The sequence below is a fragment of the Hippocampus bargibanti genome, linkage group LG12 (assembly GCF_051943395.1).
Source record: "Hippocampus bargibanti isolate YZ-2025 linkage group LG12, ASM5194339v1, whole genome shotgun sequence".
NCBI lineage: Eukaryota > Metazoa > Chordata > Actinopteri > Syngnathiformes > Syngnathidae > Hippocampus > Hippocampus bargibanti.
The window spans coordinates 2,851,909-2,875,299 of NC_142745.1; the positions used below are offsets into that span (position 1 = coordinate 2,851,909).

Genomic DNA, 23,391 nt, shown 5'->3' on the forward strand with positions numbered 1-23,391 from the left:
ACGTGATTCAAAACATCTGAAAACAGCAGACATTCTCGTTGTGTTTTTCAAATTAAAATACCATAGCCTAAATTCTGCGTTAAACAAAGCTTAAAGGGGGATACATGCCAGTCTATATACAAATTAAAAGTTGCGTTGATTCGTGATCTTTAGTCACAGTGGCATTATCCTGTGAGGTAGTGTCCCCTTCTGAATCCAAATCGATCAAATAATTTTACGTTGAAGGCAGATGTGTTTTTGTCTGCAATTGCTCAAAAACTTGATAATCGTAAAACTTTTCGTTTGACTTCATATTATTGTAGTTCGAACATGTCAATATTTTACATTTTAAATTCCAGGTGCTGTTAAAGACAGATAATATCAGTCATGTGTTCTTGGTAACAATCGTAACCATGACTTTGTTGTGAGCTTTTCATCAACGATTTTTGGGGAACAACCTGTGTAGAACTGCGACACTCTCGACATGTCCGAGCAGGATTTGGTCGTCAAATGTAGTGCTGATGTTTTAGTTAATTATGTGGAGTCCCTGCACGTCTACACGGGGTTGTTAACAGTGGCTGCAGTTTTTGGTGGATTGTCGGGAATATTAGCTGCTGCACTTTTGTATGTGTTCTGCCTGAAGACTTTAATTTTCACCAGACAAGTAAGCAACTGTCAGCACGATTCCCTTTCCATCTATTTAACAGATTACAACTTTCTTTCCGTTTTTTTTTTTGTCTCGCATCAGGGGGACAATGCAAGGAGGCTTCTTGAATCTCATGATGGAGAAGTGGAAAACAACACCAGCGATCGTGCGAGCAACAACAAAAAAGAGGCTCATCCTGCCACGACTCCTGACAAAGTATTTATCTCTATTCTTTAGTGGACTGGTATTTGATTAAACACTTGTTTTTCCCCCTCATGACATATGAAGCAGGAGAAGAAGCAAGAACCCACAAATAATGACGTTGCAGCATTTGCATCAAGAGCAAAAGTGGTGTACCCCATCAACCAAAAATATAGAGTAAGTTCATTAATGGAATGGAGCATGGAGACCAAAAGTGTATGTTTTTTACATACTGTATTATTATTTTTAATTATTTTTTGACTGATCATAATTATCCCCTCAAGTGGAATTTTAACTTATAAGTGTCGGTGTGTGCTGTACATCTTTATGGGTTGATAGCCAGAAAGAGGAAAACAGAATCTCATCCATAATTGGTTGGATAAGGTAGATTAGAAAATTATTGTTTGCAGTTGTCCAAGCATCTTAATGTCCGAATCAAATCACTGAGGTCTTATTATGGCAATTGAAAGCATTGAAGTCACATAATCATGTTTCCTTGGCAGCCTTTAGCAGATGGAGCATCCAACCCTTCTCTTCATGAATGCTCCAAGTTGCCAACAATGCCAAAGGACGATTCGTCTAGCTCCTTCACAGAAGGAGAGTCCTTAAGCCAAGAGTTGGACAACGATGACGGCAGCCAGTTCATCTCCTCCTCATCAGTCCCCAAGAACCTGCAGAATCAGAGCTTTGTCGGGGTCTCCGACTACTCTTACACTCTGACACAATCAGGGTAGGTGTCGCTGGGCTTTCAGAATTGAAAGCCTTAACAATGACAGTATGTAACTTTGAGGACGAATGCATTTGGCTTGGTAAGTTACCGTTTTCGCTGCAGTTTTGAAGCAAGAATCAACCTCCATTGTTCGGCCCTGAAGGATGTGCAAAAGCTTTGCTCTCAACTTCTGGAAGAAAAATATCATGTGAGTGTTTGTTATTTCATTACTTTTGCATTAATTAGGAGGAACAACAATATGTTGCCAAATAATATCAGTATGGGTGATACATGGAAAAGCATCTGTCAAATGTAACTTTGGAAGCCAGCACTTGGTGTCCTGCAATTATAGAACACAGAAATGTAGTACAATATGAATGAACATGATCTTGTGGCCACATTGTGTTTTACAGATGCTAAGTGTATGGTAGAATAATTTTATTGTCTCTAATCTATTGCATTCTCCCGCCTTAGATTTACATTCAAACGGTGCAAAAAATATTTTGCAGTCATTTTCCAAGAGACAAAAATGATGCAGAGTTCACCAAGCACCTTCTTCAAATGCAGCAAAGGGTAACCTTTTTATTTGAAAAAAAAAAAGCTCTATATATGTATACTGTAATTATTTTACAAGTTTTGGTGTTTGGAAAATGTATTTCTTTAATTTCAGATTAACGCGATGGAATGTTATATTTTTTATGCTATCTAAACTTAGTTTTATTGATTTTTTTTAAATGGGTTGTCTATTATAGATGAAAATGGAAAAACAGGGCAATAAATTAACATGGGATATATTTTTATATATTTTTTATTTTAATTGACTTGCATTTCACCTTAATTCCATTTAAAAACTTGCATTGTTATTTTAGGAAGTGGAAGAACTAAAGAAACAATTGCCAACTGGCCATACTATCAGTGATGACAGTGTTGATGCTCCTTGCACTTTGGAGGAGATGGAACGATCTGAAAAAGATTTTCTAGAAGGCAGCCTTCAAATGGTAGGGATGAAATATATTCTTATTATTATTCATCAAGCGACTTTGATTGAAACCGTATTGGTTCTTGATTTTGAAACTCCTAGCGAATCATCTTTGCAGTCTAAACGTTTCACCAAAATGGTGGAGGAGCTATGCCAGTATGTGAAGAAGAGAACCAGCAGTTACACAGTGGATGAAGCTCATGATCGCATACTCTCTCTCAACCAGATTCTTGTCTTGGTTGAGAATCACCTCATGAACGCTCAAGAAACTCAAATTATGGTTAGCTGGTTGGCTTTTTCATTTGTGTAATGATTATTTTTTTGGTTGGAAATTTTTGGCTTGACATAAACACCTTGGTGCCCTTCTTTTAAAGCAAATCCACCAGAAGCTCTTATGGTGGCAGGAACTGACGGGGCTTCTCCAATCCCAACCTGCCCTAGTCCTGCAAGAAGTGTCCTTGAGGCATCCCTTGATGGTTGCGGCCCTGGAGCAGCTGAATGGCGAGAATGTTTTGACGATCACCTCCATGGAAACGATACTTTTGCAAGTTCAACATGCACACGCAGAAGGCCTTCGGCAATGCAGAGAGGGTGGGACGAATCATCGAGTGTGATTGTTGTGAATAGCGTGTGACAGCCATGATTATGATAGATAACACATTTTAACTAAATAAGAACAACAAAAATGTAAAAAAAAAATACCAATACATTGCCACCCAAAAAAAGTAATTACCGGTAATGTTCATTGTCATCTTGACTAACCGTCATTGGCTTTTTGTCATGCTCAGTTTAAGTTGTTTTTGTCACAATCCAGATTACATGAGGAAGACAAAGGAGTTGCTGGTAGAAAAGTCTAACAAAATGGAGGCTAAACGAAAAAAACTTCGGATGAGCCAAGATAAAGAGAGGAATCGTTTATTGGAGCTACGACAAACTCACAGTGAGCCCGAGCAGCTGTCAAAGGTAAGCACATATTGGGATGTTGCTTAACTGCTACAAACGTGCATGCGAAGCACCTGGATGTGGAGGTCTGCAGCGCGTCTGTTGTGGTTATTCATATATATTCAATAATACCGAAATTCTCTTAATTACCCCCAGGAGTACCAAGAGCTATTGTTAAAACAAAGGCAGAAGCTTTGCATTCTGGAACTACAACAAGACGACCGGATGGCTGAAAGCCTCTGCAACATTTGGACAGTCGGTCTATTCAATATGCTCCAATATTTCTCTGTTACACTGTTTCATATACACATGACTTTAACCTTATATGTTCTGTTCAGAAGCTCTGTAACACCTGGTCAAAGAGGCTTGAAGAACGAGCAAGGGACATATTTTGCATGTCTGTTACCACTCAATGCAAGATGTCTCCTGAAGCGTGTCAAGCGCTGTGGTTGCACATCGAGCAGCAGTTTGCTGTGCAGCAGCAGAAGATGGAGAGAAAGATCAGACTGCAAATGGACACAATTCAGACGCAAATTGAACAAGATCGGCAGGTACAGACCTTATTGTACTTTTAGTCTCTCTTTGTGGGGGATATTCAGGGACACAAGAATCAAACCACGAAGCAGCAAGGGAGTACTGTAAATTTGATTGACTTCTCTTTCTTGTAGGTCTGGATTGAGTCACAAGCTCTGATGCATGCCAGCCTCAAGGATCTAAAAAACCAGCAGATGGAAATCCTGCGAGGCATGGTGGTCAGTCAGAACTATACACTTGACAGGTGAGAGAGTTTTAGAGAGGGTGAATGAGTGAGTGAGTGAGTGAGTGAGTGAGTGAGTGAGTGAGTGAGTGAGTGAGTGAGTGAGTTAAAGTCGGAGTGAGAGTCGGAGTTAGAGTCGGAGTTAGAGTCGGAGTTAGAGTCGGAGTTAGAGTTGGAATGAGAGTCGGAATGAGAGTCGGAATGAGAGTCGGAATGAGAGTCGGAATGAGAGTCGGAGTTAGAGTTAGAGTTAGAGTCGGAGTTAGAGTCAGAGTGAGAGCCGGAGTGAGAGTCAGAGTGAGAGTCAGAGTGAGAGTCTGAGTGAGAGTCTGAGTGAGAGTCTGGGTGAGAGTCTGGGTGAGAGTATGAGTGAGAGTCTGGGTGAGAGTCTGGGTGAGAGTCAGGGTGAGAGTCAGGGTGATATTGAGAGTGAGAGTGAGGGTGAGGGTGAGGGTGAGAGCGAGAGTGAGAGTCACAGTGGGTGTCACTATGGGAGCCAGAGTGGGAGTCAGAGTGGGGAGAGGACGGGCGAGCGGGGGTGAGGGAGAGACGGGGGGGGGGGGGGGGGGGGTGTCAGTGAGAGAGTCCGACAGAGGGAGGGATAAGGGAGGGAGGGACAGGGGGGGTGACCAATTGGTAAAAGACCCGCCGCTTCATGCAGGACTCCACCTCAATCATGTTATTATCAAATCTGTCCTTTTCTCAGTCATGTTGGGAAATTGCTCTACAAGAAACACGAGCACCTGCTGGCATGCGTTCAGCGCCACTTCTTGGCCAGACATTTTTGTCTGCATTTGCTCAAAGAGATGAGACTGTCCAAACTGAAGGTTCTGTCTCAGAGAGATTTTCGGGCGCTGCTGATGCAGGAACCCTCCACAGTCCAGCCGTGTGTTGATTCAGCTCTGAAGGTAGCAGGAACATGATAAAATCAATTACCTATCCCTTATTGGACATTTTGAATCATTTTTCCAGTTTGAATATTTCTTCTTGTGACTTGACAACAAACAATAGGAGAGCAGTACTGCCTTAGCAGAAAAGCATCTGGGTCCAGAGAGTCAACTGGTGAGCCACAGTTTCCATCAGGAGTTCCTGTCCGAGCTGGAAACGGGGACGGAGATTCTAAAAAATCATGCGCAGTTGGTGCTCGGCAACGCCCTCAGTTTCGCCGTCTTACAGCTAATGGAAGGGCGGCTCTCTGAATTGCAAAGCTGCTCCAGGCGCGATGAAGCCTCGAAGGTGTTTCGTCTGAAGGAACTGCGGATATTCTTTTCTTTTCAGTCCTGTCACACTAACTGTGAATTTCTCATGATTGTTTTGCGTTTAGCACCATCTCACCGAAGCTGCTTCTGAGAGCGTCTACATGACCAAAGATTCTCTAACTGCTCTCGTTCAAAGCTACTATTCTAAGTTACAAGATATCGCTCAAAAACTACGACCACATCAGTCTAACACAAACATCGGTAAGACTATCAGACCGCTGTTATTATCATTATTATCATTATCATTATCATTATTATTATTATTATTACACCAAGATCGTCGAACGTTTGGTTTAATGCGTGGTATTACTTTCTTTTGCTGTACACTAAATTTAATCAACTTTTTTTGTCAATAACAATACAATATTGACACAGATGTGAAAGAGGAAGACTTGAGTGACAGTCACAAAGCTTTGCGTAAGGAGCTGGATAACTGGGGGAGGAAACCCACCTCTGCTAAATTTCAACAGAGGTACAACACTACGCAATGTTATTTTTTTTTTTGCAACTGCTTCAAGTCGAGTTTATGGTTTCTTTTCTTTTTTCAGGGTTGAGCACCACAAAACGAAGATGTTAAAGCAATTCAACCTGGAACAGGAAATAAAGTGTGAGCACCTTAGACGAAGAAAAGTAGCCCAGGACCAAAACTTTGAAAGGATCAACGGTCAACTACAGGTTCGTCAATATACAGTATATTTCTATTCCCTCTTCCTCCCTCCACCTCTGTGTGCCCCCCTGCCCGTCTCAGCATGATGGGGGACAGAGCTTTCAGCTGCTCTGCCCCCAAACTCTGGAACTCACTTCCCCCCAACATTCGATTGTCTTCCCACCTTCAAATCCCATCTCAAAACCCACCTATGTAAAATTGCATTCTGTGTAGCTCTTTCTCTTGTTTCTATTTATAATTGTATTTTATTTATTTTATTCTATTTGTGATTGTATTTTATTTATTATAGTACGTAGGCTTGTCTGTGACTGTGAAGTGTACTTGAGAGCTTTGAAAGGCGCTTAAAATTAAATGTATTATTATTATTATTATTATTATTATTATTATTATATCAAGTCAGTAAAAAGATGCTCATCAGTTTTCTGTAAGCACTGTGTTGTTGTGTCCATTAGGAGGCAGAAAGAAGCTTCATAAGTGATTTGTCAGCATTGGCTCGGGTTTCCCTCCACAGTCCGGATGCAGAAAATAGCGATGAAGATGACAACACGGGGAAGCCCATCTTCTCTGGTGAGTGAAAGCACGCTTATGATGCTGTGTCTTTGTTTGTCTTTCATCCTTTCATATTCCACAGAGGAAGGGATTACCTCGATAATGGACCTTCTTGCTCGGAACCCAGCCCTAGATCCGGCCTTGAATCCATCCCTGACTCCAACAGTTATTATGCCAGCAACATCAAAACAGCCAAAAAAGAAAAAAAGACAGCAAGAAGCTCAGAACTGATCAATGCAAAAATATATATACTAATACATGTGGTACTAGATATACTGTAGTGCTTTATATCTAAATTAAAAAAACAACACACCATTTTTGAAGTACTGTACGTTTTCCTTAGCTTTTTTTGTTACTATTACACTGTTCAAACAAAGGGAATCTCATCCATCCAATTTCTACAGTAGCTTTGCACCACCAATATTGCCAATATAGAGTCGTCAATGAGCAATATTATGAAAAAGAAATGTGAGGAAAATGTGATCAGTAGGTTGATGCCTCATATGTACAGTACATACTATGAATAGGTATTGCCAAAAAGTCCCGCCTTAGTTTTTAGTTTTAGTGCTGTTTTTAAATGGAGTCACAAAAACAAAGTACCGGTAAGTGCAATAATTCCACCATTTGCCACATTTTTTTAAAATACAAATACCAATGAACATTCTTTATTTGTTGTCACCCCTCCTCGCATGATAATGGACATTGTGAGTATATCGTTTTTTTTTTTGTGGTCTTTTATATTTTATTTTCCTGAATAACCATAAATGTTGTGGTTCCAGTCTAGGTTCCCTTACATTACATGACATTGACCTAAGTAGTACAGTAACGTCTCGTTATATCGATATTCAAGGGAGTCCGAAAAAATATCGATATAACCGGGACTATCGATATATCCGACCCCGTTTGCATGTAATTTTCTCTGTGCGTGCATAGAAATAGTATCGATATAACCGGGACTATCGATATATCCGATATCGATATAACGAGACTTTACTGTATATAGGTTGGGGGGATTATTTGTTTGATACTGACGTTCATCTAAACAGAATCAAATACATATTGTACGGTCATGCTTAGGACACATTGCGACTGCATGTCAACATCAGCCTCATTGCAAAGCTTGTTGTACAGTACTTCTCTTGACTCGCCAGGCAAATTAGACATTAGACATGTCAATTCTGATTCCGGCAAAGTGCATCCACTCAGATGAAAGCCTTGACCCTCCCTTGTCTTAATGGGCTTTTGAGTACAACACTTTATGCTACATAATGTAGAGTAATGGTGAAAGCCTGGGAGCGCTCCAGTAAGGCAGACACTTGTGTTTGTAGAAGACAATCCAGCAGGCAATCGAGCTCAGATTGATGCTTAGTTGGCCTGTAAGGAGTGTCAATTAGTTTAGATACAATTTGAGACTGCTCTTTTCATATTTGCTAACTATTCGCATGACTGGTATGGCACCTTGAAGAAAGATTCTTTTGAGTAGTCTGGTAAGATCCATCCATTCACAAAGCCACTATGAAATCGTCCGCAGTTGTTCAGAGTGGCTGCACTGACTTTGTAGTTAATGACACTCAACAGTGACGGGGGGGGGGACCCATTTTTGATATATATTCAAGTCCCGGAGGGGACTGCAGCGACTTGTTGAGAGATGACCTGATTTCTAATTTTCTCTCCTGCTTGAGCTGCGGACTCTACAGCTACAAACACGAGAGACACGCCAGAGGAGGAAGGCAGTATGATTTAGACTGGATCGATATGGGTTTTATTTTTTACTTTTGAAGGAGGTATGCGTGGCTGAAGTTGGTATTCAAAACATTCAGGTGAGTGAGTAGTCTCGGTGTCCTTCACGTGTACACCATTATTGTGTCTCTGAAGGCACGTAAACGCACCATGCGCATTTGTCATGAAAGAATCATTTTTTGGAATGATTTCTGGGTTTGGCTCGGAAATATTGTCACCGTAGCCGAGATGTGGATTGTCTGTAGGACAGTCTGATACTGCTAAACATAATTTTGCTGCCATATTCGAGATGTTACTGAAATCATTGTCAAATGAAAGGGGAATGCACGAAGAGTTATTTTCGGACCCTAAAATAAGGTCGCTCTCTAAATGCACCTTCGTAGTATTTTTCTTTTCACTCCCCCCACCCCCAAAACAAAAATCTACAGCAGTGTTTCAATACATTTCTAATTATATGTAATAGAAAGTTGCTTGTGTTTGTTTTTATTTTGTAGTTTGTCAATTCTTCAACTAAATACCAGTGGTGTAATGAATCATTTTTCATCATCATCAATCATTCTATAAAAGAAGTGGACAATACTGTATTTATCAGTTTTGATTTTTTTTTATATTGCTGTAATTAAAATTCTATGTGATGCTTGCAATTTACTTCTCAGGAGGGCATCCATGGCGTACCTGCAACAGGAATATCCTGGAGTCCTCTTGGGAATCCTTGAAGAGCTGGACAACCTGCGTCAGTCGTTGACCTTTCAGGACCTCTGTCGTGTGGTCAGCACCCGCTTTGATCTGGAACACCTCATCGAGCTCAGGAGTTTGTTGTTTGCTTCAGCTAGTCGGGACCCCTGTTTTCCAGCCACTCTTTTTAGGGATCGGGTTTCCACCAGGGGACAGGGGCTGTCACCAATAGGTGTCGCTGCTGACATTGTCACAATCTTTAACCTTATTCAGATGACGGGTGGGGCAACTGACGACAATCATCCAATGAGAGCTCAGGCGTTCCTGCCTGTGGACCAGTCCCGACATACCAGTCTGCCCGGGATCCACCAGCTAAACGATCCTCGCAGGGAGAGATCTCGCACTCGTTCTGATTCCAGCCCAAGCCTAATTGACAACCATTTGCTCTTTCCACATTCCAATTACTCAGTACGCAAGCGAGGCAGTCTTCCTTCCGATCCTATCTCATTGGTATCGCCCCTTCCCGTCAGGACAAGGGCGGTATCGTTTGACTTGCCTCACACCACACTTTGGTATTCCAGCGGGCAGAGCCCTGGCAAGGTCATGAAGGATATTTACTTGCCTTTGGAAACGGACAGTGAGTCTAGCGGTGATTCACCTCCAGTTGAGGTGTTTGAAAGTGAACAGGAATCAGCAATCGACCAAAAAAGAAACATCTTTAAGAAGGACTTTCACAATCAGCCGCCTCTCATACCACAGGTGACGGTCAACAGTGAGTCTCCCAGTCCAAAGGAGGAGAAAGGCTTTGACAATCACAGCTTTGAAATGATCCCTAATCCTTACCCTGCGCCCATCACAGTCCAGCAGACTCCGGAGCAGAAGTCCAAACACGAAAGTCTCAGTGACCTGCAGGACTCCACTTATTTTGGACCCGGTTCCATCCCAGAGCGGTCGCCAAAACACTTGCGCCCTTCCAGAAGCCAACGACCCATCTGGAGTAACAAAAGCCATAGTCTGGAGGACCGGATCATCCCGACTCATGCCGGTATTGGACCTGAAACTCGTGGCGTAAAACTACCAAGGAGATCAAGGCCTGCGATGAGCAAACTTGGTGGTTCTTTGGGGGGTGAGATTGGGGACGTTGAATTTGATGGGATGAGGGCTCAAGGAACCCAGACCGACCCTCCGGACACCAGGCGTCTCCGTAGCCTGGTCCACGCCGACCGGCTGTCCTTCATGGCTTCTTTAGATGACCCAGACTTTGCTGATGATGACATTAGTGCCATCTTCCGCTTTTTAGACGACATAAGCATGTGTGGCTCCACAGGAGTCCTGCATCCTCACGATGGATCAGGTGGTCTCAACCAGGATACCCCAGAAGCCAGACGGGGCCGCCTCGGCCAACTCCAGAGGCTTTTCCATTCTCTTGAAAGCAGTGATGATGGACTAAAAGCCAGTGTGTGTAAACTGCTGCTCCGTATGAGCCAGATTGAGCGACAGTTGGAATCCTTGAATGATGTCAGAGCGGAGATTTCCCAGGTGTTGTCAGCTTTGCAGCGACTGGATGAAAAGATCCCGCAGCCTGCTGTTGGTAGTGGACAGAGCAGCGGTGATCGGTGGCTAGAGCCCCTCAGCGGCATCTCCTCCTTTATGAGCCATCCTATCACCCCCTCTGAGTCATCTGAGCCTCAACCTCTCTCTGTATCAGAGCATCTATTTCCTGCAACCAGCACCAATAGTCTGGACTGGAACAGATGGAACACTCCTGGGGAGGAAACAGAAAGTGGCAAATGTCGAGGTGACCCAAAAGTGGGGAAAGGCTCAAAATCTCGTCACGGCTCGACAAACGAGACCGGTGAGAGGGGATCGTGTGATTCCAAGCAAGCAAATGTGTCAAGCATGGCAAAGGACTGGATGGTGTCTTTCTCCAAAATTAAAGGTGGCAAATCTTCGCAGGGAAAATCAGGGCAGGTGGAGTATAACTGTTTTATGCTACTTGGTGTGCATGATCAAAGAGAATTACAACATAACCACTGAGATTTTTAAGGGATCTGGGCTACGTTTAATGTGTTATGCGATATTCCATCTGGAAAATCGCATCATTTATTAGTAAAAATTGTTACGGTGTTCTAGTGGTTAGCACGTCTGCCTCCTAGCTGAAGGTTCTGGGTTACAAACTTAGACTTGGCCTTCATTTGTGTGATCTGGCATGCTGTCATTATTGAGAAATTAGGAATTGTCAAGTCTTTAATCTTTTATGGTAATTTATTTTGCATCCTTCTTTCTAGGACGGTCAATCAAGCAGAACTGCAAAACTTCTCTCCCAAAAGTCATCCAGCTTGGTGGAGCAAGTGTTTAGCTCGTCCTTGTTTGGCAACAAAGAAAGCAGCCTAACTGGCGGCCTCACCGCAGGGAAGATTATGGACCCCAGATTGGCTGAAGGGAGAGGAAGATCCGTTTGGACTGTCGATGACCGAGAAGCTCGCGTTTCGCCTTTTGATTCACAGGTACCAGTACATTTGAATGATAAGGAATTGTCTGTGGTTTCCAGATTGTTTTGTTAAATGAAATGATTGTGTCGTGCAGGCCCGTGATTCTCTGAATCCTAATAACGTGGAGTTCTGGATGGATGATATCTACACTCCGGGCTATGACGCGTTACTCAGACGGAAAGAAGCCGGCCTGCGCCGAGCCAAAATTTGCAAGTTGTTGACGCTCATTGCTGTTGTACTAGCTATCATTCTCATTATTGTTATTCCCATTTTCACCATTCGATCATGAGCGGTTGCTCTGTGACAATTTGCACATCTACTGTTTTCCGAGGCAAGTTTTTCATACGGGAGACCCAATTCACCTTCAATACAAATACTCTCCCTTAAAGGACAACCGACAACCACTGTTTTGTTTCCTAACTGACATCAGAAAAACGTTTTAGAGCATCTAAAATACCCAAAACACGCAAGCTGATATTTTTAATCAAATGCAAAACACCAATAAAAATGACTTAAAGTGTCCAAAAACTACTTCAACTTGAACCCGGAAGTGGCCAGTTTCAGAAGGTACCGCCCCCTTGTTCATGATGTCACGCCAAGACGTCGTGCCTTGCTCGAGAATCGAAACAATGGCTTCAGATTCGGAGAAGATTCTTTCCTGTTACTCATCCAGTTATGAATATGATTCACATAGTTCTGAAGAGGAAAGCATACATGTTTGCAATCGATTAAAGAATTTATTCCGTGTCATTTTGAGGCATCTGGACAGAAATGTAGCACCCAGAAAATACAGAAGATGGCGCCAAAGCGGCGTTGGAATTGGGCTGATTTGTCTCCTGGGAATTTGTGTCAGCGAATATCAAATGGTTGTTCGGTGCAATACACAACGATTCATCATCGCGTTATTTATGTGTTTTCCTTCTAATTTCACTATCAACGCGGATCAACATGAGGTTTTCAGACCAAACAAAGTACCGCAAAATGCATTATGTGTCCTTTCTCGGTCAGGGGCGGTCCTTCCGTGACGTGACGTCACCAACTCAAAAACAAGACTTCCTGAATATTCAGCGCAAGTCTTGAAACGTAAAATATAGCTACATGCGGTGGAATCTTTGTAAAATACGCTTAGTAGAAGTAATTTGAAGCGATTTTACAAATTAAGGACACAAATTGTCGGCATCGGTTGTCCTTTAAGAAACGACATATGTCTCATCAGCATGATTTTCAAATATGCAAATTTCTCTTTGTTTTTGTCTTCTGGAACATCTCCGCTATTAAAGCTACAGAATGCATGTGGCGCATCTGCACAAGGAAGATATTTGCATTTTAGCATCAGGTTTCAAGAAGAGAATGTCTTGCTGCTGCTAATGTTGGTGATAAGGAAGCGGACACATTATGCAGGAAACTCTCTCTTAGAGGGAGTTTCCACTTGTAATTCGATTGATGGACAGTTTGGAGTGCATCCTAGCGCATTAGCTTTTCCCCTCTACTCAGCCAGCCAATTCTTTTTTCCCCCCCAACATGCCGACTCAATAACAATTTCATTTATTCTCCCCTCACAGTGACGGATGTGGTTTTTACCGTGGTGCGAAAGTCAATTTTGTTAAACAATCCTTTCAACCCAAGAGGCTGACTTTTGGTGTCAGGCTGTTAAATGTGGTCACCATATATGTATGAAACTAATTTTAATAATAGTACACTTTTTATAATGGCTTTGTGATTAGAAAGTGTGTTATGTATGTTTGTATGATTGATTTTGCTTTCAAGACACCTTCATGATTCACATTTAGAAAGTCAATGAAATCTACAATTGTTTATTTTATTATACTGTATATGCACCCCATCTTCATCCGTTGACATAATGGGTTTATTTCCTTTTGTGAATTCCAATATTTTTGATAGAATCATTGAGCTTTATCATGTAAATTTCCAAAACATGTTTATTCATTCCAGACCTAAAAAAAGTTGCCTCTTGCTTTGAGTGCACAAATAACGCACAAGGTCTAATGAGTGTGTTTTGCTTCAGCGCATCCCTCTAAGTGGATATACATCTGCCTTGTGTTCCCCATGAGAATGTTTGAGGATCCATTACCAATGTTGCCCCTAAAGAGGCGGAACGTAGTCAGCACAATATGCGGGTGCTTTCTCTAAAACTGGTGTGCATTAGAGCCTCTTATTACTCTTTCTCCCCCCTGAGATGCTTTCATGAATTTTAGACATTGTTGTTGCAGTCTCAGGTAAATAGCCACTTCTTGTAAATGAAAAATACAATAAATGCAATATTGCAACACAAGTTGGTGGCTACGCAGCACTTGGCACATTCATTCATGTTGCCTGAATGAAAACGGCAACGTGGGACAAAGCCTATGCATAGCATTATGTGAGATGATTTATATGAACAATAAAACATTGGTGAAACAACAAATGTGATGAAACACAAGGCTCCATGTATTAAAAATTTGATTTCTCCCTTGTTCCATTGTCCATTGTCTGTACCAGTGATTCTGAAATGGGTGTATGTGAAGGCACTTCTTGTTTTAAGTGAGATTTAATAATATATTTTAAAAATAGTATCCATGCGAAAAAAATGTCCAGGATTTCATTTGGAGAAGAGATCAACTGTATGATCCCAAAGGAAGGCACTAATATTATGTTGATCAATGTTTTTCATTGCACAAAACTTTATTTAGAATGTAGTTCACTATTGCCTTCTTTTTTGTAGCACCACTTTATTTCCAGATGTTTTTGGGATATGGTACCATTAGAAACGGAGTTCCAAAATACAGTACTGTATAACAAATCAGACACGGATGGCAGAAGTCTTGTTTTTTCACTATCCCAAAATAATTTGTGCTGATTTTGGTGTAGTGGCAAAAAAAAAATTCACAGGCGATACATCACTTGGAAAGAATCCAGTGAGTCACAAAAACAAAAAAGCAAACTAACATTTGTGCATTTTTGTGGAATGCGGAGGAAAGCCAGAGCACCTCAAGACGTTTTTGCGCATGCGCATGAGTTACTGTTTCAAAGCGAATACTTTTTTTTTCCTGCAATTACCCCGATGAACCTGACGTGGCAGTAGAGTGTACATGTACGAGTTTATTAAACGAAGTAGAAAAATACAAACGGCGCTGTTTTTGAACTTTGTTGAAGAATGTATGAAGGTGTGGTTCTGCACGACCGGAGTGGGAGTTAATCAATATTGTGTTAACATTGACTGTGTCGTTACATGTTACTCACATTACTACAAGGAATACGTTTCAGAGGTAACAGCTTTGATTTATGTATCGATTTTGTCGTTCGACGAGACTTATCTCGCCCAGTTACGGTCAGTTCAAATGCATTCCAACAGTTTCGATGCAGGTAACTTAAAGGTGATTTAGATCATGGTAATGTGCAAAACTGTCAGAATATCACAAATACTTTTCTGAGTCTTGTGGTTAACACAATGAGCGTGTTACTTCCCCTCGTTGATGTACGCCAGTGCAGTGATTTCTACTTCCTCTGTTGAAGCGAATCACGGATTGACCAATTTAGCTTAACGAGCTAACTTTGCTTTTCATGTACGCTAACGCTGTTAGCCACACAACGACACAATGGAATCGGCCGTGGTGTCTCTGTACAACCAGTTCCTGAGTTTACGAACCCTGGTGGACGGTCTGAATGACAGCGTTGAACCACGTAAGTTGATTCACTTTTCTTCGGTGTTTGGAGCAAAAAAAAACCGTATTCGTAGTACAGAGTGTTAACACGTCGATATGTGCTTGTCATTTATAGTTTGATAAACTTCGCACTGCGTTACTGATGTATTCTCCTGTGGTTTCTGTTATTACCACTTTGACAAGTTTGTCTTGCTATGTACTTGCTTGCTTTCAAACTACTTATCTACAGTTTCTCGTATACTGTATATATAAATCAAGACATTTGTGTTGTGATCTTAATCTTACATTTTATGTGTACATGACTCGAGTAAAACACAACCAGAACCACTCCTTCTCACACAATGGTTGTGGCAATTAATGCAGACATCAGATATTTGCTTCTGTTGTGTCATTAGAGTTTCTTCAGATGGCCATAAACTTTGAGGCCTGCAGAAAGAAGTGGCTTCAGTCAGGTGAGGAGCTGCTATCTTGCAAAGAGATGCTGGCTAAAGCTGAAACCGAGAGGGGTGCTTTGGAGGTCAAACTGAAGCATGCACGCAATCAAGTGGACGTGGAGATCCGGCGGCGGCAGAAGGCTGAAGCCATTCATGAGAAGCTGGTTTGTGACATTGTGATATTTTGTTCATGAAGCTCATTTACAGTGGGACCTCTAAGTCAAACGATGGCTGCTATTAATCACAAAAATGTGGATTGTTTTGCCACCAGGACCGTCAGGTACAGCTGATCCGGGACATGCTGTTAACAGAGAATAGTACTAGCATTCACCTAAATGAGGAGCAGCGCTCTGCCCTGGCGTTTCTCAGCGCGCACTCTCAGGCTGCTAAGTCTAACCTGAACTCCAGTAGAAGGTTGGCTTTTCTATCCGTGGTTTGCCATTAAGAGTCAAATCCATGTTTCATTTTAAATGCTGAAACATACCACAATATATGAAAAGTGTTGTTCAATGTCTGTCACATTGCATGAAGCCCCTCCCTTAAAACAATGACATTTGGTTTTCTTGTAGGTTGTTGGCCATTGATGAATCAACCTCCTTCATGTCAGACATCAGCTTTGATCAAACAGATGACTCCATGGTACCTTCTTTCACATACCGTTTGAAGCTTCTGCACTCCTTAAAGCTGACATGCTGTAACTTAATCCCATTTCTTTTAGGGCTTTGATGCTTCCGTCATGAAGATTGTGAGACTGCAGAAACGTCAGAAACGAGTGAGTCTTAAATTTACATTAAATTACATTACATTTTCCAGATTGTTTTTAGCCACCCCCCTCCCCCCTCAATGTTTTACAGAAGACTAAGCGCATAGCTACTTTTAAAACGTCCTTTGTAACCCACAGCGCTCATCACGAAAACTTGAGGTTCCTCCGCAAGCCATGAAGAAACCTCGCTCCACAGGCCGCACATCTAATCGAGTAAGTACGCTTTGGTTACAGTGACAATTCTTGTTTGACTGACCCCCCCCCCCCATCCCCTATTTACACACATTTCCTGAACATCTCATTGCATACAGATAAATGATTCCATAGTTGCCAAAACCACCATCACTATGCCAGGAAATGGTTGCGCTGTGGAGGCTGTCTCCACTATTGAGGCTGTCCCTTATGGGACACGCAGTAGGAAGAAGAGCGGTGAGAAATTCTTGATGACTCATTTTGCCACTACGACCTATGTATTCAAATACAGTTTGTCGTGATGAATTACTGCCATTTTAATCCATATCTTGCTATTTGATTGTGCTGACAGGTGCCCCAGCCTGGGCTGAATCAACCTCGATTGAGCAGTTTGAAAAAAACAGTGAAGCACCCAGTACACCACTCTCGGATTTTCCCCCTCACCTACAAACTCCCAAACTCAAGAGCGGAGAAGAAAAGCAGCATATCTTTGTCACCAAAACAGTGAGCCATGATTCTAACTTTATTTCCACTGAGCTAATATTGCTTCTGGCCGCGTACAATCAACATAGATCAACAACATGTCATTTTTCGGAGAAGTTTTGGAAGCATCATATTTTCTGGTGTATAAGGCGCACCCAAAAGCCATCATTTTCTTCCCATGATGACCCTGTGCCTTATACGCAGGTGCGCCTTATATGTGAAGTAATATTGAGCCACAACGGGTCTCGCAAATACTGTCAGCAGCCACTGACACCATCACCCCTGTAGAAGTCATGCATAACCACAGCATCTTCTGTAGCGCCTTATAATGTGGCGTGCTTGATATTTGGAAAACTTGGAAAATGTATTTATATATAATATTTGGGGGGGATAATCATTCATTGAAGGTGTGCCTTATACAGTCAAACCTCGGTTTTCGAACGTCTCGGTTCTCATCCCATTAGGTTTTCAACCGAAAATGTTTTGTATGCCCCGGTATACAACCGAAATTCGGTTCTCAACCAAACTGAGTGCACCTGAATGCATTCCTCGACTACCCTCCGCGTCCTTATACGTCACTTCCTTATATGTCACGTCTTCCTCATTGTGACCGATGCATTCATATTGTTACTGTATTTTTGCGAAAATGCAGACATATTTGGTTAAGATCTCCTGAATAGTATGATTTTAAAGCAAGCAGAGGATGTTTTGAAAAGTTATTGTGCCCTATGATTGGTGAGCAACAAGTTCAGGATGTCCCCCGCTTACTGCGCACAAGACAGCTGGGATAGGTGCCAACACGCCCCCGTGGCAGACAGAGATTTTTATGTACAGATGTTGATGTTAAAAATAAAACATTACAGTTTGTTTTAATAGAATTTTACACATGACCTGCTCTATTATTAAGTTTTTATCCGGTTTATGCTGTGAAATAGTTAAAAAGTTGTTTTCTCGACTTTGAACGGAATAAGATTTTTTACATTGATTTTAATGGAAAGTGCTGTTTCGTTTTTTGAACAAATCGGTTTTCGAACAGCTTTCTGAAATGGATTGTGGTCGAAAACCGAGGTATGACTGTATATGGAAATACACACCATTCATTGGGGGTGCGCTTTATAGTCCGGTGCGCCTTATACAATGGAAAATACGATATGTGCAACTTGCTCTTTCTGTTCCCCGACCTTGTCGTAACGGTCGTTTTTCACCACCCTCTCACAAAGGTCATCAAATCAGAGTTCTGTGCACCATGTGGAAGAAGAACAAAGTTTGGCAAGATGTACCTTCGCTGTCAGGACTGCAGGATTGTGACTCATCCCGAATGCCGTGACTGCTGCCCCCTGCCCTGCGACCCCGCGTCCATCAGTACTCCCATAAGGACTGCAGAGGTGTCTTTTTTTATTGATTCCCCACAATACTTACAATAATTTCCCCATTGCGGGACGAATAAAGGTATTCTGATTCTGATTCTGATACCTCGACTTGGGAATTTTCATACATGACGACTCAGAAAAACAATCTCAATTCATGTGTGCTTGCAGAGCACCCTGGCTGATTTTGCGCCAACAACTTCTCCAAAAATCCCAGCTTTAGTTATCTATTGTATTAAGGAGATTGAACACAGAGGCCTGCATGAGGTGAGTGAGCCTCTTTGTTGTGACCTTTCCATATAGAAGTTGTGTGTGTTAATTTTAATGCAAATTTGGATCCACTCTATCACAACACCCTATTTCTTAATCTCTTCCCAGGTTGGCCTGTACAGAATTTCTGGCCAGGAGCGTCAGGTGAAAGCACTGAAGGAGAAGCTAATTCGAGGAAAGACACTGCCACCGCTAAACAAAGTAGAGGACATCAACGTCATCACCGGTGTTCTTAAAGATTTCCTCAGGAATCTTCCTGAGCCAATTCTCACCTTCCGTCTCCATAAAACCTTCATGGAGGCTGCAGGTTAGTGAATCGACTGAAAGACAAAATGTGTGTCAAAACGCACGAATGAATAAATAAATAAAAAGGTTTACATGATCTATCTGGGGTAACGTTATAGAAATCCAGGATGATGGGAACAGTCTTGCTTTGTTGTACCAAACCATTGGCGAGCTGCCTCAACCCAACCGAGACACTCTCGCCTGCATCATGATCCATCTGCAGAAGTAACTTTCATCCAGTTTTGAAGAGTAAAATCTTGACATGTTAGATTTCCCGTGTTCAACTATTTTGCCCGAACAATGAGCAAGCATGTCATACTTGCCTCCAGAGTGTCAAAGAGCGTGGATACAAAAATGGATGTGACAAACCTGGCCAGGGTGTTCGGCCCCACCCTTGTCGGCCATGCTGTTCCAAATCCGGACACCATGACTGTCCTGAGTGACACAAGCAGACAACCACGGGTAAAGTATATTCTTTACCTACCCTAAGTGTAATTCATTTCTTCAAAATTCAGATGGACAATTTTTTTTTCTCCTTCCAGGTAATTGAGCGCTTGTTTAGTATCCCAGCAAACTACTGGAGTCAGTATGCATATCCGGATAATATAGACACGGAGAATGCAAAGTTCACTGGGACTCCTCTTCATAATGGTAAATCACACTTCAAGATTCTACGGGACAATGATGATCATGTTTTTTTTTTTTTTTGCAGTCAGCATACTTGGACCACTGACCACTCCTGAGCACCAGTTGATGTCAAAGACGCCCTCCTCCAGCTCGCTGTCAAAGCGGATGATGCAGACCCTCTCCAGCACCACCATGTAAATTCTTTCACGCACACGCTCGCGTGCATTGTCGGCTGCATCAATTGGCACATAAATGGATGAATTTAGCCTTTATTAGTCTCGCAGTGTAGAAATTTACATTTCACAGCAGCAAAGTTATGGAAGGAAGAGGAAAGAAAAGGAAGAAGTAGAAAAACAAAATACAGGAGCTGATGGAAAGGCAGCCACTCCCCGCAGCGCCGCTTGAAGTCAAAAGAACAACAAAACTAAATGACAAATAATATGACAACACAAAGACGCAGAGAGTCATTCGATCTTCAGCACTTTCTGCACCCTCTTTATTTTATGAAGCAGTTCTAGATGAAAGAGTATAGGATGAAATCATCCTTTTCACCAGTGGATCGGGGACGTTATAATGAAACGTGCACATCTGCTACAAGCTAAATGTTCATAGCAATCACGAAGCTGTAGCATCCATTGACGAAAGAGATTGTCTCACATCTCCTGTCCCACATAAATCCACTTCAATTCCAAGTCACGACAGTTCCACATACGGATCGGCGCTCTACGGATAACCTTGATGTTCTATACTCCAAAATATTTACATACTAGTAACATTTTGGAATACAATGTTTGCAGACCAGGTGCACAAAGTGATCAAGAATTTTTCATTTGTGAGTCAATATTCAAAATTAGAGCTATTGTTAGTCATAGTAAAAAATGCTAATCACCAATATTTGGTGATGATAATAAGGAACATGATTACAAATTTGTAATCATACATAACCGATCTTTGTTTCAATGCCTTTTGGGAATTTTATGGAACAGCACTTTGCTTAGCAATGTGTTCATGTTTATTTCATTTATCCTTCCATCCATTTTTCTCACAAGGATCACCTGCCCTCGATGTTATATAACTTTCATGAAAATGTTACTACGATGCATATATTTTAGAATAAAGCTATAATATCACGAGGCGTGACTGAAATAAAAATGTTTTGTGTGTTTGTTGCATCCTAATGTCCACTATATTCTAACTAAACATGTTGTCCACAACCTTCTTTAGATTTACAGGCAAGAACAAAGCAGCTGCTAGCCCTCGGGTCAACTTCTTCGAATCTCCGCATCTGAAGTAACGGCGTCCCCCCCCAAAAAAAGCAGATCATGGCTGCCATACCAAGCTCCATTTCCACAAGAATGTGAGTAAAACTATAAGCTAATAGGTGCCGTTTTATCTTAAGAATGCAGTCTATCCGCATCGCTTTTTCTTTCTAATCAGGTGAATTATGTTACACATGAAGAATTTTTATATCTTTGATTTATAACTAAGTCCTGACTTTAAGGACCAAAAACTGTACTAATCAGGTTTTGAGGCGTTAATTAAGGACAAAAACAATCCAGCTCACTTGTTTGAAGGACCTTTTTGTTTTGTTTACTCAATCATCCATTGCTTACTGTTTGTTTTAACCGCGGCCACAAGGATGGAGAAACATGAAACTGTCCCCAAGGGGAGGGAAAACAATGAATGATTAGATGGGTTCGACAATTGTGTCGCATTGAACTGCCGCCGACTTTAAACCTTGTTTTTAATCACTGTATATTATATTTATGTTGTTTGGTATTTCCGATTCGCAATTAGACTACTATGTATGCCCAAATAACACGACTAACACTACATCGAATGGGAATTATGCAGTATTTTGCACTGTATCTATGCAACAAATTGAATGGATGTTATGCACCACTAGAGGCTGCTGTTGTATTACTATTTTACTTTGATTATGCTCGTGCAATTGAAACTAACTTCTGTGATTGCCCTTGAACTGATAAGAGCACACTACCTTATCACCGGATATCAGCTTTGAAAACTGAAAGCCATGTGTGCCAAACACTTAACTACTGCATTCATATATGCCTTTTAAACTTCATACATTTAAATGCCAGTTGTGCCTTTTTTATGTTGTATTCAAAAAACAATCCTGACCAAAAAAAAAACGAACTTTTGATTCAATTTTTTTGTCGTTCTTTTGCATTAAGTCTTGGGAAAGCACGTGGGAGAAATTGTCATCCAACAGATTTAGCTTTTTTTTTTATCTGTTCTGTACCCACTTTGCAAACAAACTGGAATCCAGTGGAACTCTAAAAAAAAGGAACAGAGTCCACGGTTGATGTCAAAACAAAAGCATTAAATGTAATTCTCTTTCTCTCTTCTTGTTGCTCATTCATTTCAGGTGATAAGTGGGTTGACCCCGCCGGGGATTTTTTTCAGATCTCATTGAAGATGAAATTTCTGGTCTCGAGACAGCTGGGCCGCGGGAATATCAAAATATGTGCCAGTTTATCTATTTATGTTCTTTCTTTGTGAAGCAGACTCTTCCAAAATGTTTGCATTTCAAATGAACATTAATAGTTCATTAGCCTGCAACGAGGCCTCCTGTGTGTCAACGTGTCCCCTCGTGTGGGATTGCTGTGTTTATTTACGGCGTTGCGTGCAGCGTAAGCTCGCCTGCTGCAGGCATCAAACAGCTGGCTGTGTATGTGTGCGTGGAGCTCCCTCCATGTTCCAGCCAGAGTGCGCGCTGTTCGAGCGCCATACTGCTGTGGGAATGCCGGGTCCAAATGAGTAACTAGTCCAATTAAGAGCGCCTTGATAAATTACATTGTAAGCTTGTAAACACAACAGCAACAATGGTATCAAAGTCCTCTATTTATATAATAAAGTGATGCAGGAGGAGGCCACTCTATGATTACCGTTTTCCGGAGATGATCAACAATCGCTGCATGATTAGATTCCTAAACTTCGGTTATTGACTGTTTGGCAGATTGAGTTCACCTTCATCATCCTCCAGCTTTGTTGAGCTTGTAGGCCTGTGTGTTTCTTCCGGTTTTGAGCCAATAAATCAGCACCTGTGATACGTCAACTCAATAAGTGACGGTCAAAGCTAGCCCGTGGTCTGCTACAGCAAAAAGTCATTTTAAGACACAAACATGACAAACGCTTTGGATTGGATTTGAAATTCGGTTTGGTTGGATTTGAAATTCTTGCAGAAAAGACACATTGATAGGATCAACTATCACCTTACAACTTGCAAAGTGTGTGGCCAATGTAGTTCAAATGAGTAGTCATTTTATGTATAAACATCAGCAGCACTACCAAGATGTTGCATCCTTAGCATGTGTGTCTCAAAATTGTTCCTGCAGATACATTCTTTCTAAATATAAAATCACTATACTTTCCACTTGGTACAAAATGCTTAAAGGACAACAGAAAAACATTTTATACCATCTAAAATACCCAAAACACGCAGTATGATATTTTTATTCAAATGCAAAACACCAATAAAAATGATTTTGTGTCCAAAATCTGCAAAAAACTGAGCTGCGAATTGGACATTTTCAGAAAGTCCCGCCCCCAGTTCGTGACGTCACACCAACACGTCTTGCATTGCTGCAGAATCAAAACAATGGCTTCAGATTCGGAGAATATGCTTTCTTGTTACACATCCAGTTATGAATGTGATTCAAATCGTTCTGAAGAGGAAAGCATACATGTTT

General features: G+C 41.5%; 3 protein-coding genes across 5 annotated transcripts; all 3 read left to right on the forward strand.

The window, feature by feature from the left end:
* Positions 1-286: 286 nt before the first annotated feature.
* On the forward strand, positions 287-7,096 carry evc (EvC ciliary complex subunit 1). 2 transcript variants are annotated; one of them, XM_089010395.1, is made up of 20 exons: positions 287-643; positions 728-841; positions 914-1,003; positions 1,330-1,556; positions 1,659-1,743; positions 2,010-2,108; positions 2,405-2,533; positions 2,633-2,794; positions 2,889-3,105; positions 3,329-3,477; positions 3,613-3,711; positions 3,795-4,007; positions 4,125-4,234; positions 4,920-5,121; positions 5,225-5,449; positions 5,538-5,673; positions 5,848-5,944; positions 6,021-6,147; positions 6,592-6,706; positions 6,771-7,096. In XM_089010395.1, exons 1-20 carry the CDS (start codon positions 464-466, stop codon positions 6,917-6,919), a joined length of 2,925 nt encoding a protein of 974 aa, XP_088866521.1. In that variant the 5' UTR covers positions 287-463; the 3' UTR covers positions 6,920-7,096. The 2 variants fall into 2 exon arrangements, with proteins under 2 accessions (XP_088866521.1, XP_088866522.1); XM_089010396.1 differs by having other exon boundaries at positions 917-1,003.
* Positions 6,595-14,020, forward strand: minar1 (membrane integral NOTCH2 associated receptor 1). Of its 2 annotated transcripts, none has more exons than XM_089010397.1 (4): positions 6,595-6,706; positions 9,085-11,074; positions 11,392-11,610; positions 11,690-14,020. In XM_089010397.1, exons 2-4 carry the CDS (start codon positions 9,095-9,097, stop codon positions 11,882-11,884), a joined length of 2,394 nt encoding a protein of 797 aa, XP_088866523.1. In that variant the 5' UTR covers positions 6,595-6,706; positions 9,085-9,094; the 3' UTR covers positions 11,885-14,020. The 2 variants fall into 2 exon arrangements, with proteins under 2 accessions (XP_088866523.1, XP_088866524.1); XM_089010398.1 differs by lacking the exon at positions 6,595-6,706 and adding an exon at positions 7,159-8,508.
* A 114-nt stretch (positions 14,021-14,134) lies between these two features.
* On the forward strand, positions 14,135-22,030 carry LOC148889985 (rac GTPase-activating protein 1-like). The gene is made up of 17 exons (XM_089010399.1): positions 14,135-14,861; positions 15,177-15,276; positions 15,653-15,855; positions 15,963-16,105; positions 16,261-16,330; positions 16,410-16,463; positions 16,593-16,667; positions 16,766-16,883; positions 16,999-17,150; positions 18,350-18,514; positions 18,668-18,763; positions 18,875-19,073; positions 19,171-19,276; positions 19,381-19,513; positions 19,594-19,702; positions 19,764-19,872; positions 20,903-22,030. The coding sequence occupies exons 1-17, from the start codon at positions 14,685-14,687 to the stop codon at positions 20,970-20,972; spliced, it is 2,079 nt and encodes a 692-aa protein (XP_088866525.1). The 5' UTR covers positions 14,135-14,684; the 3' UTR covers positions 20,973-22,030.
* Positions 22,031-23,391: the final 1,361 nt, after the last annotated feature.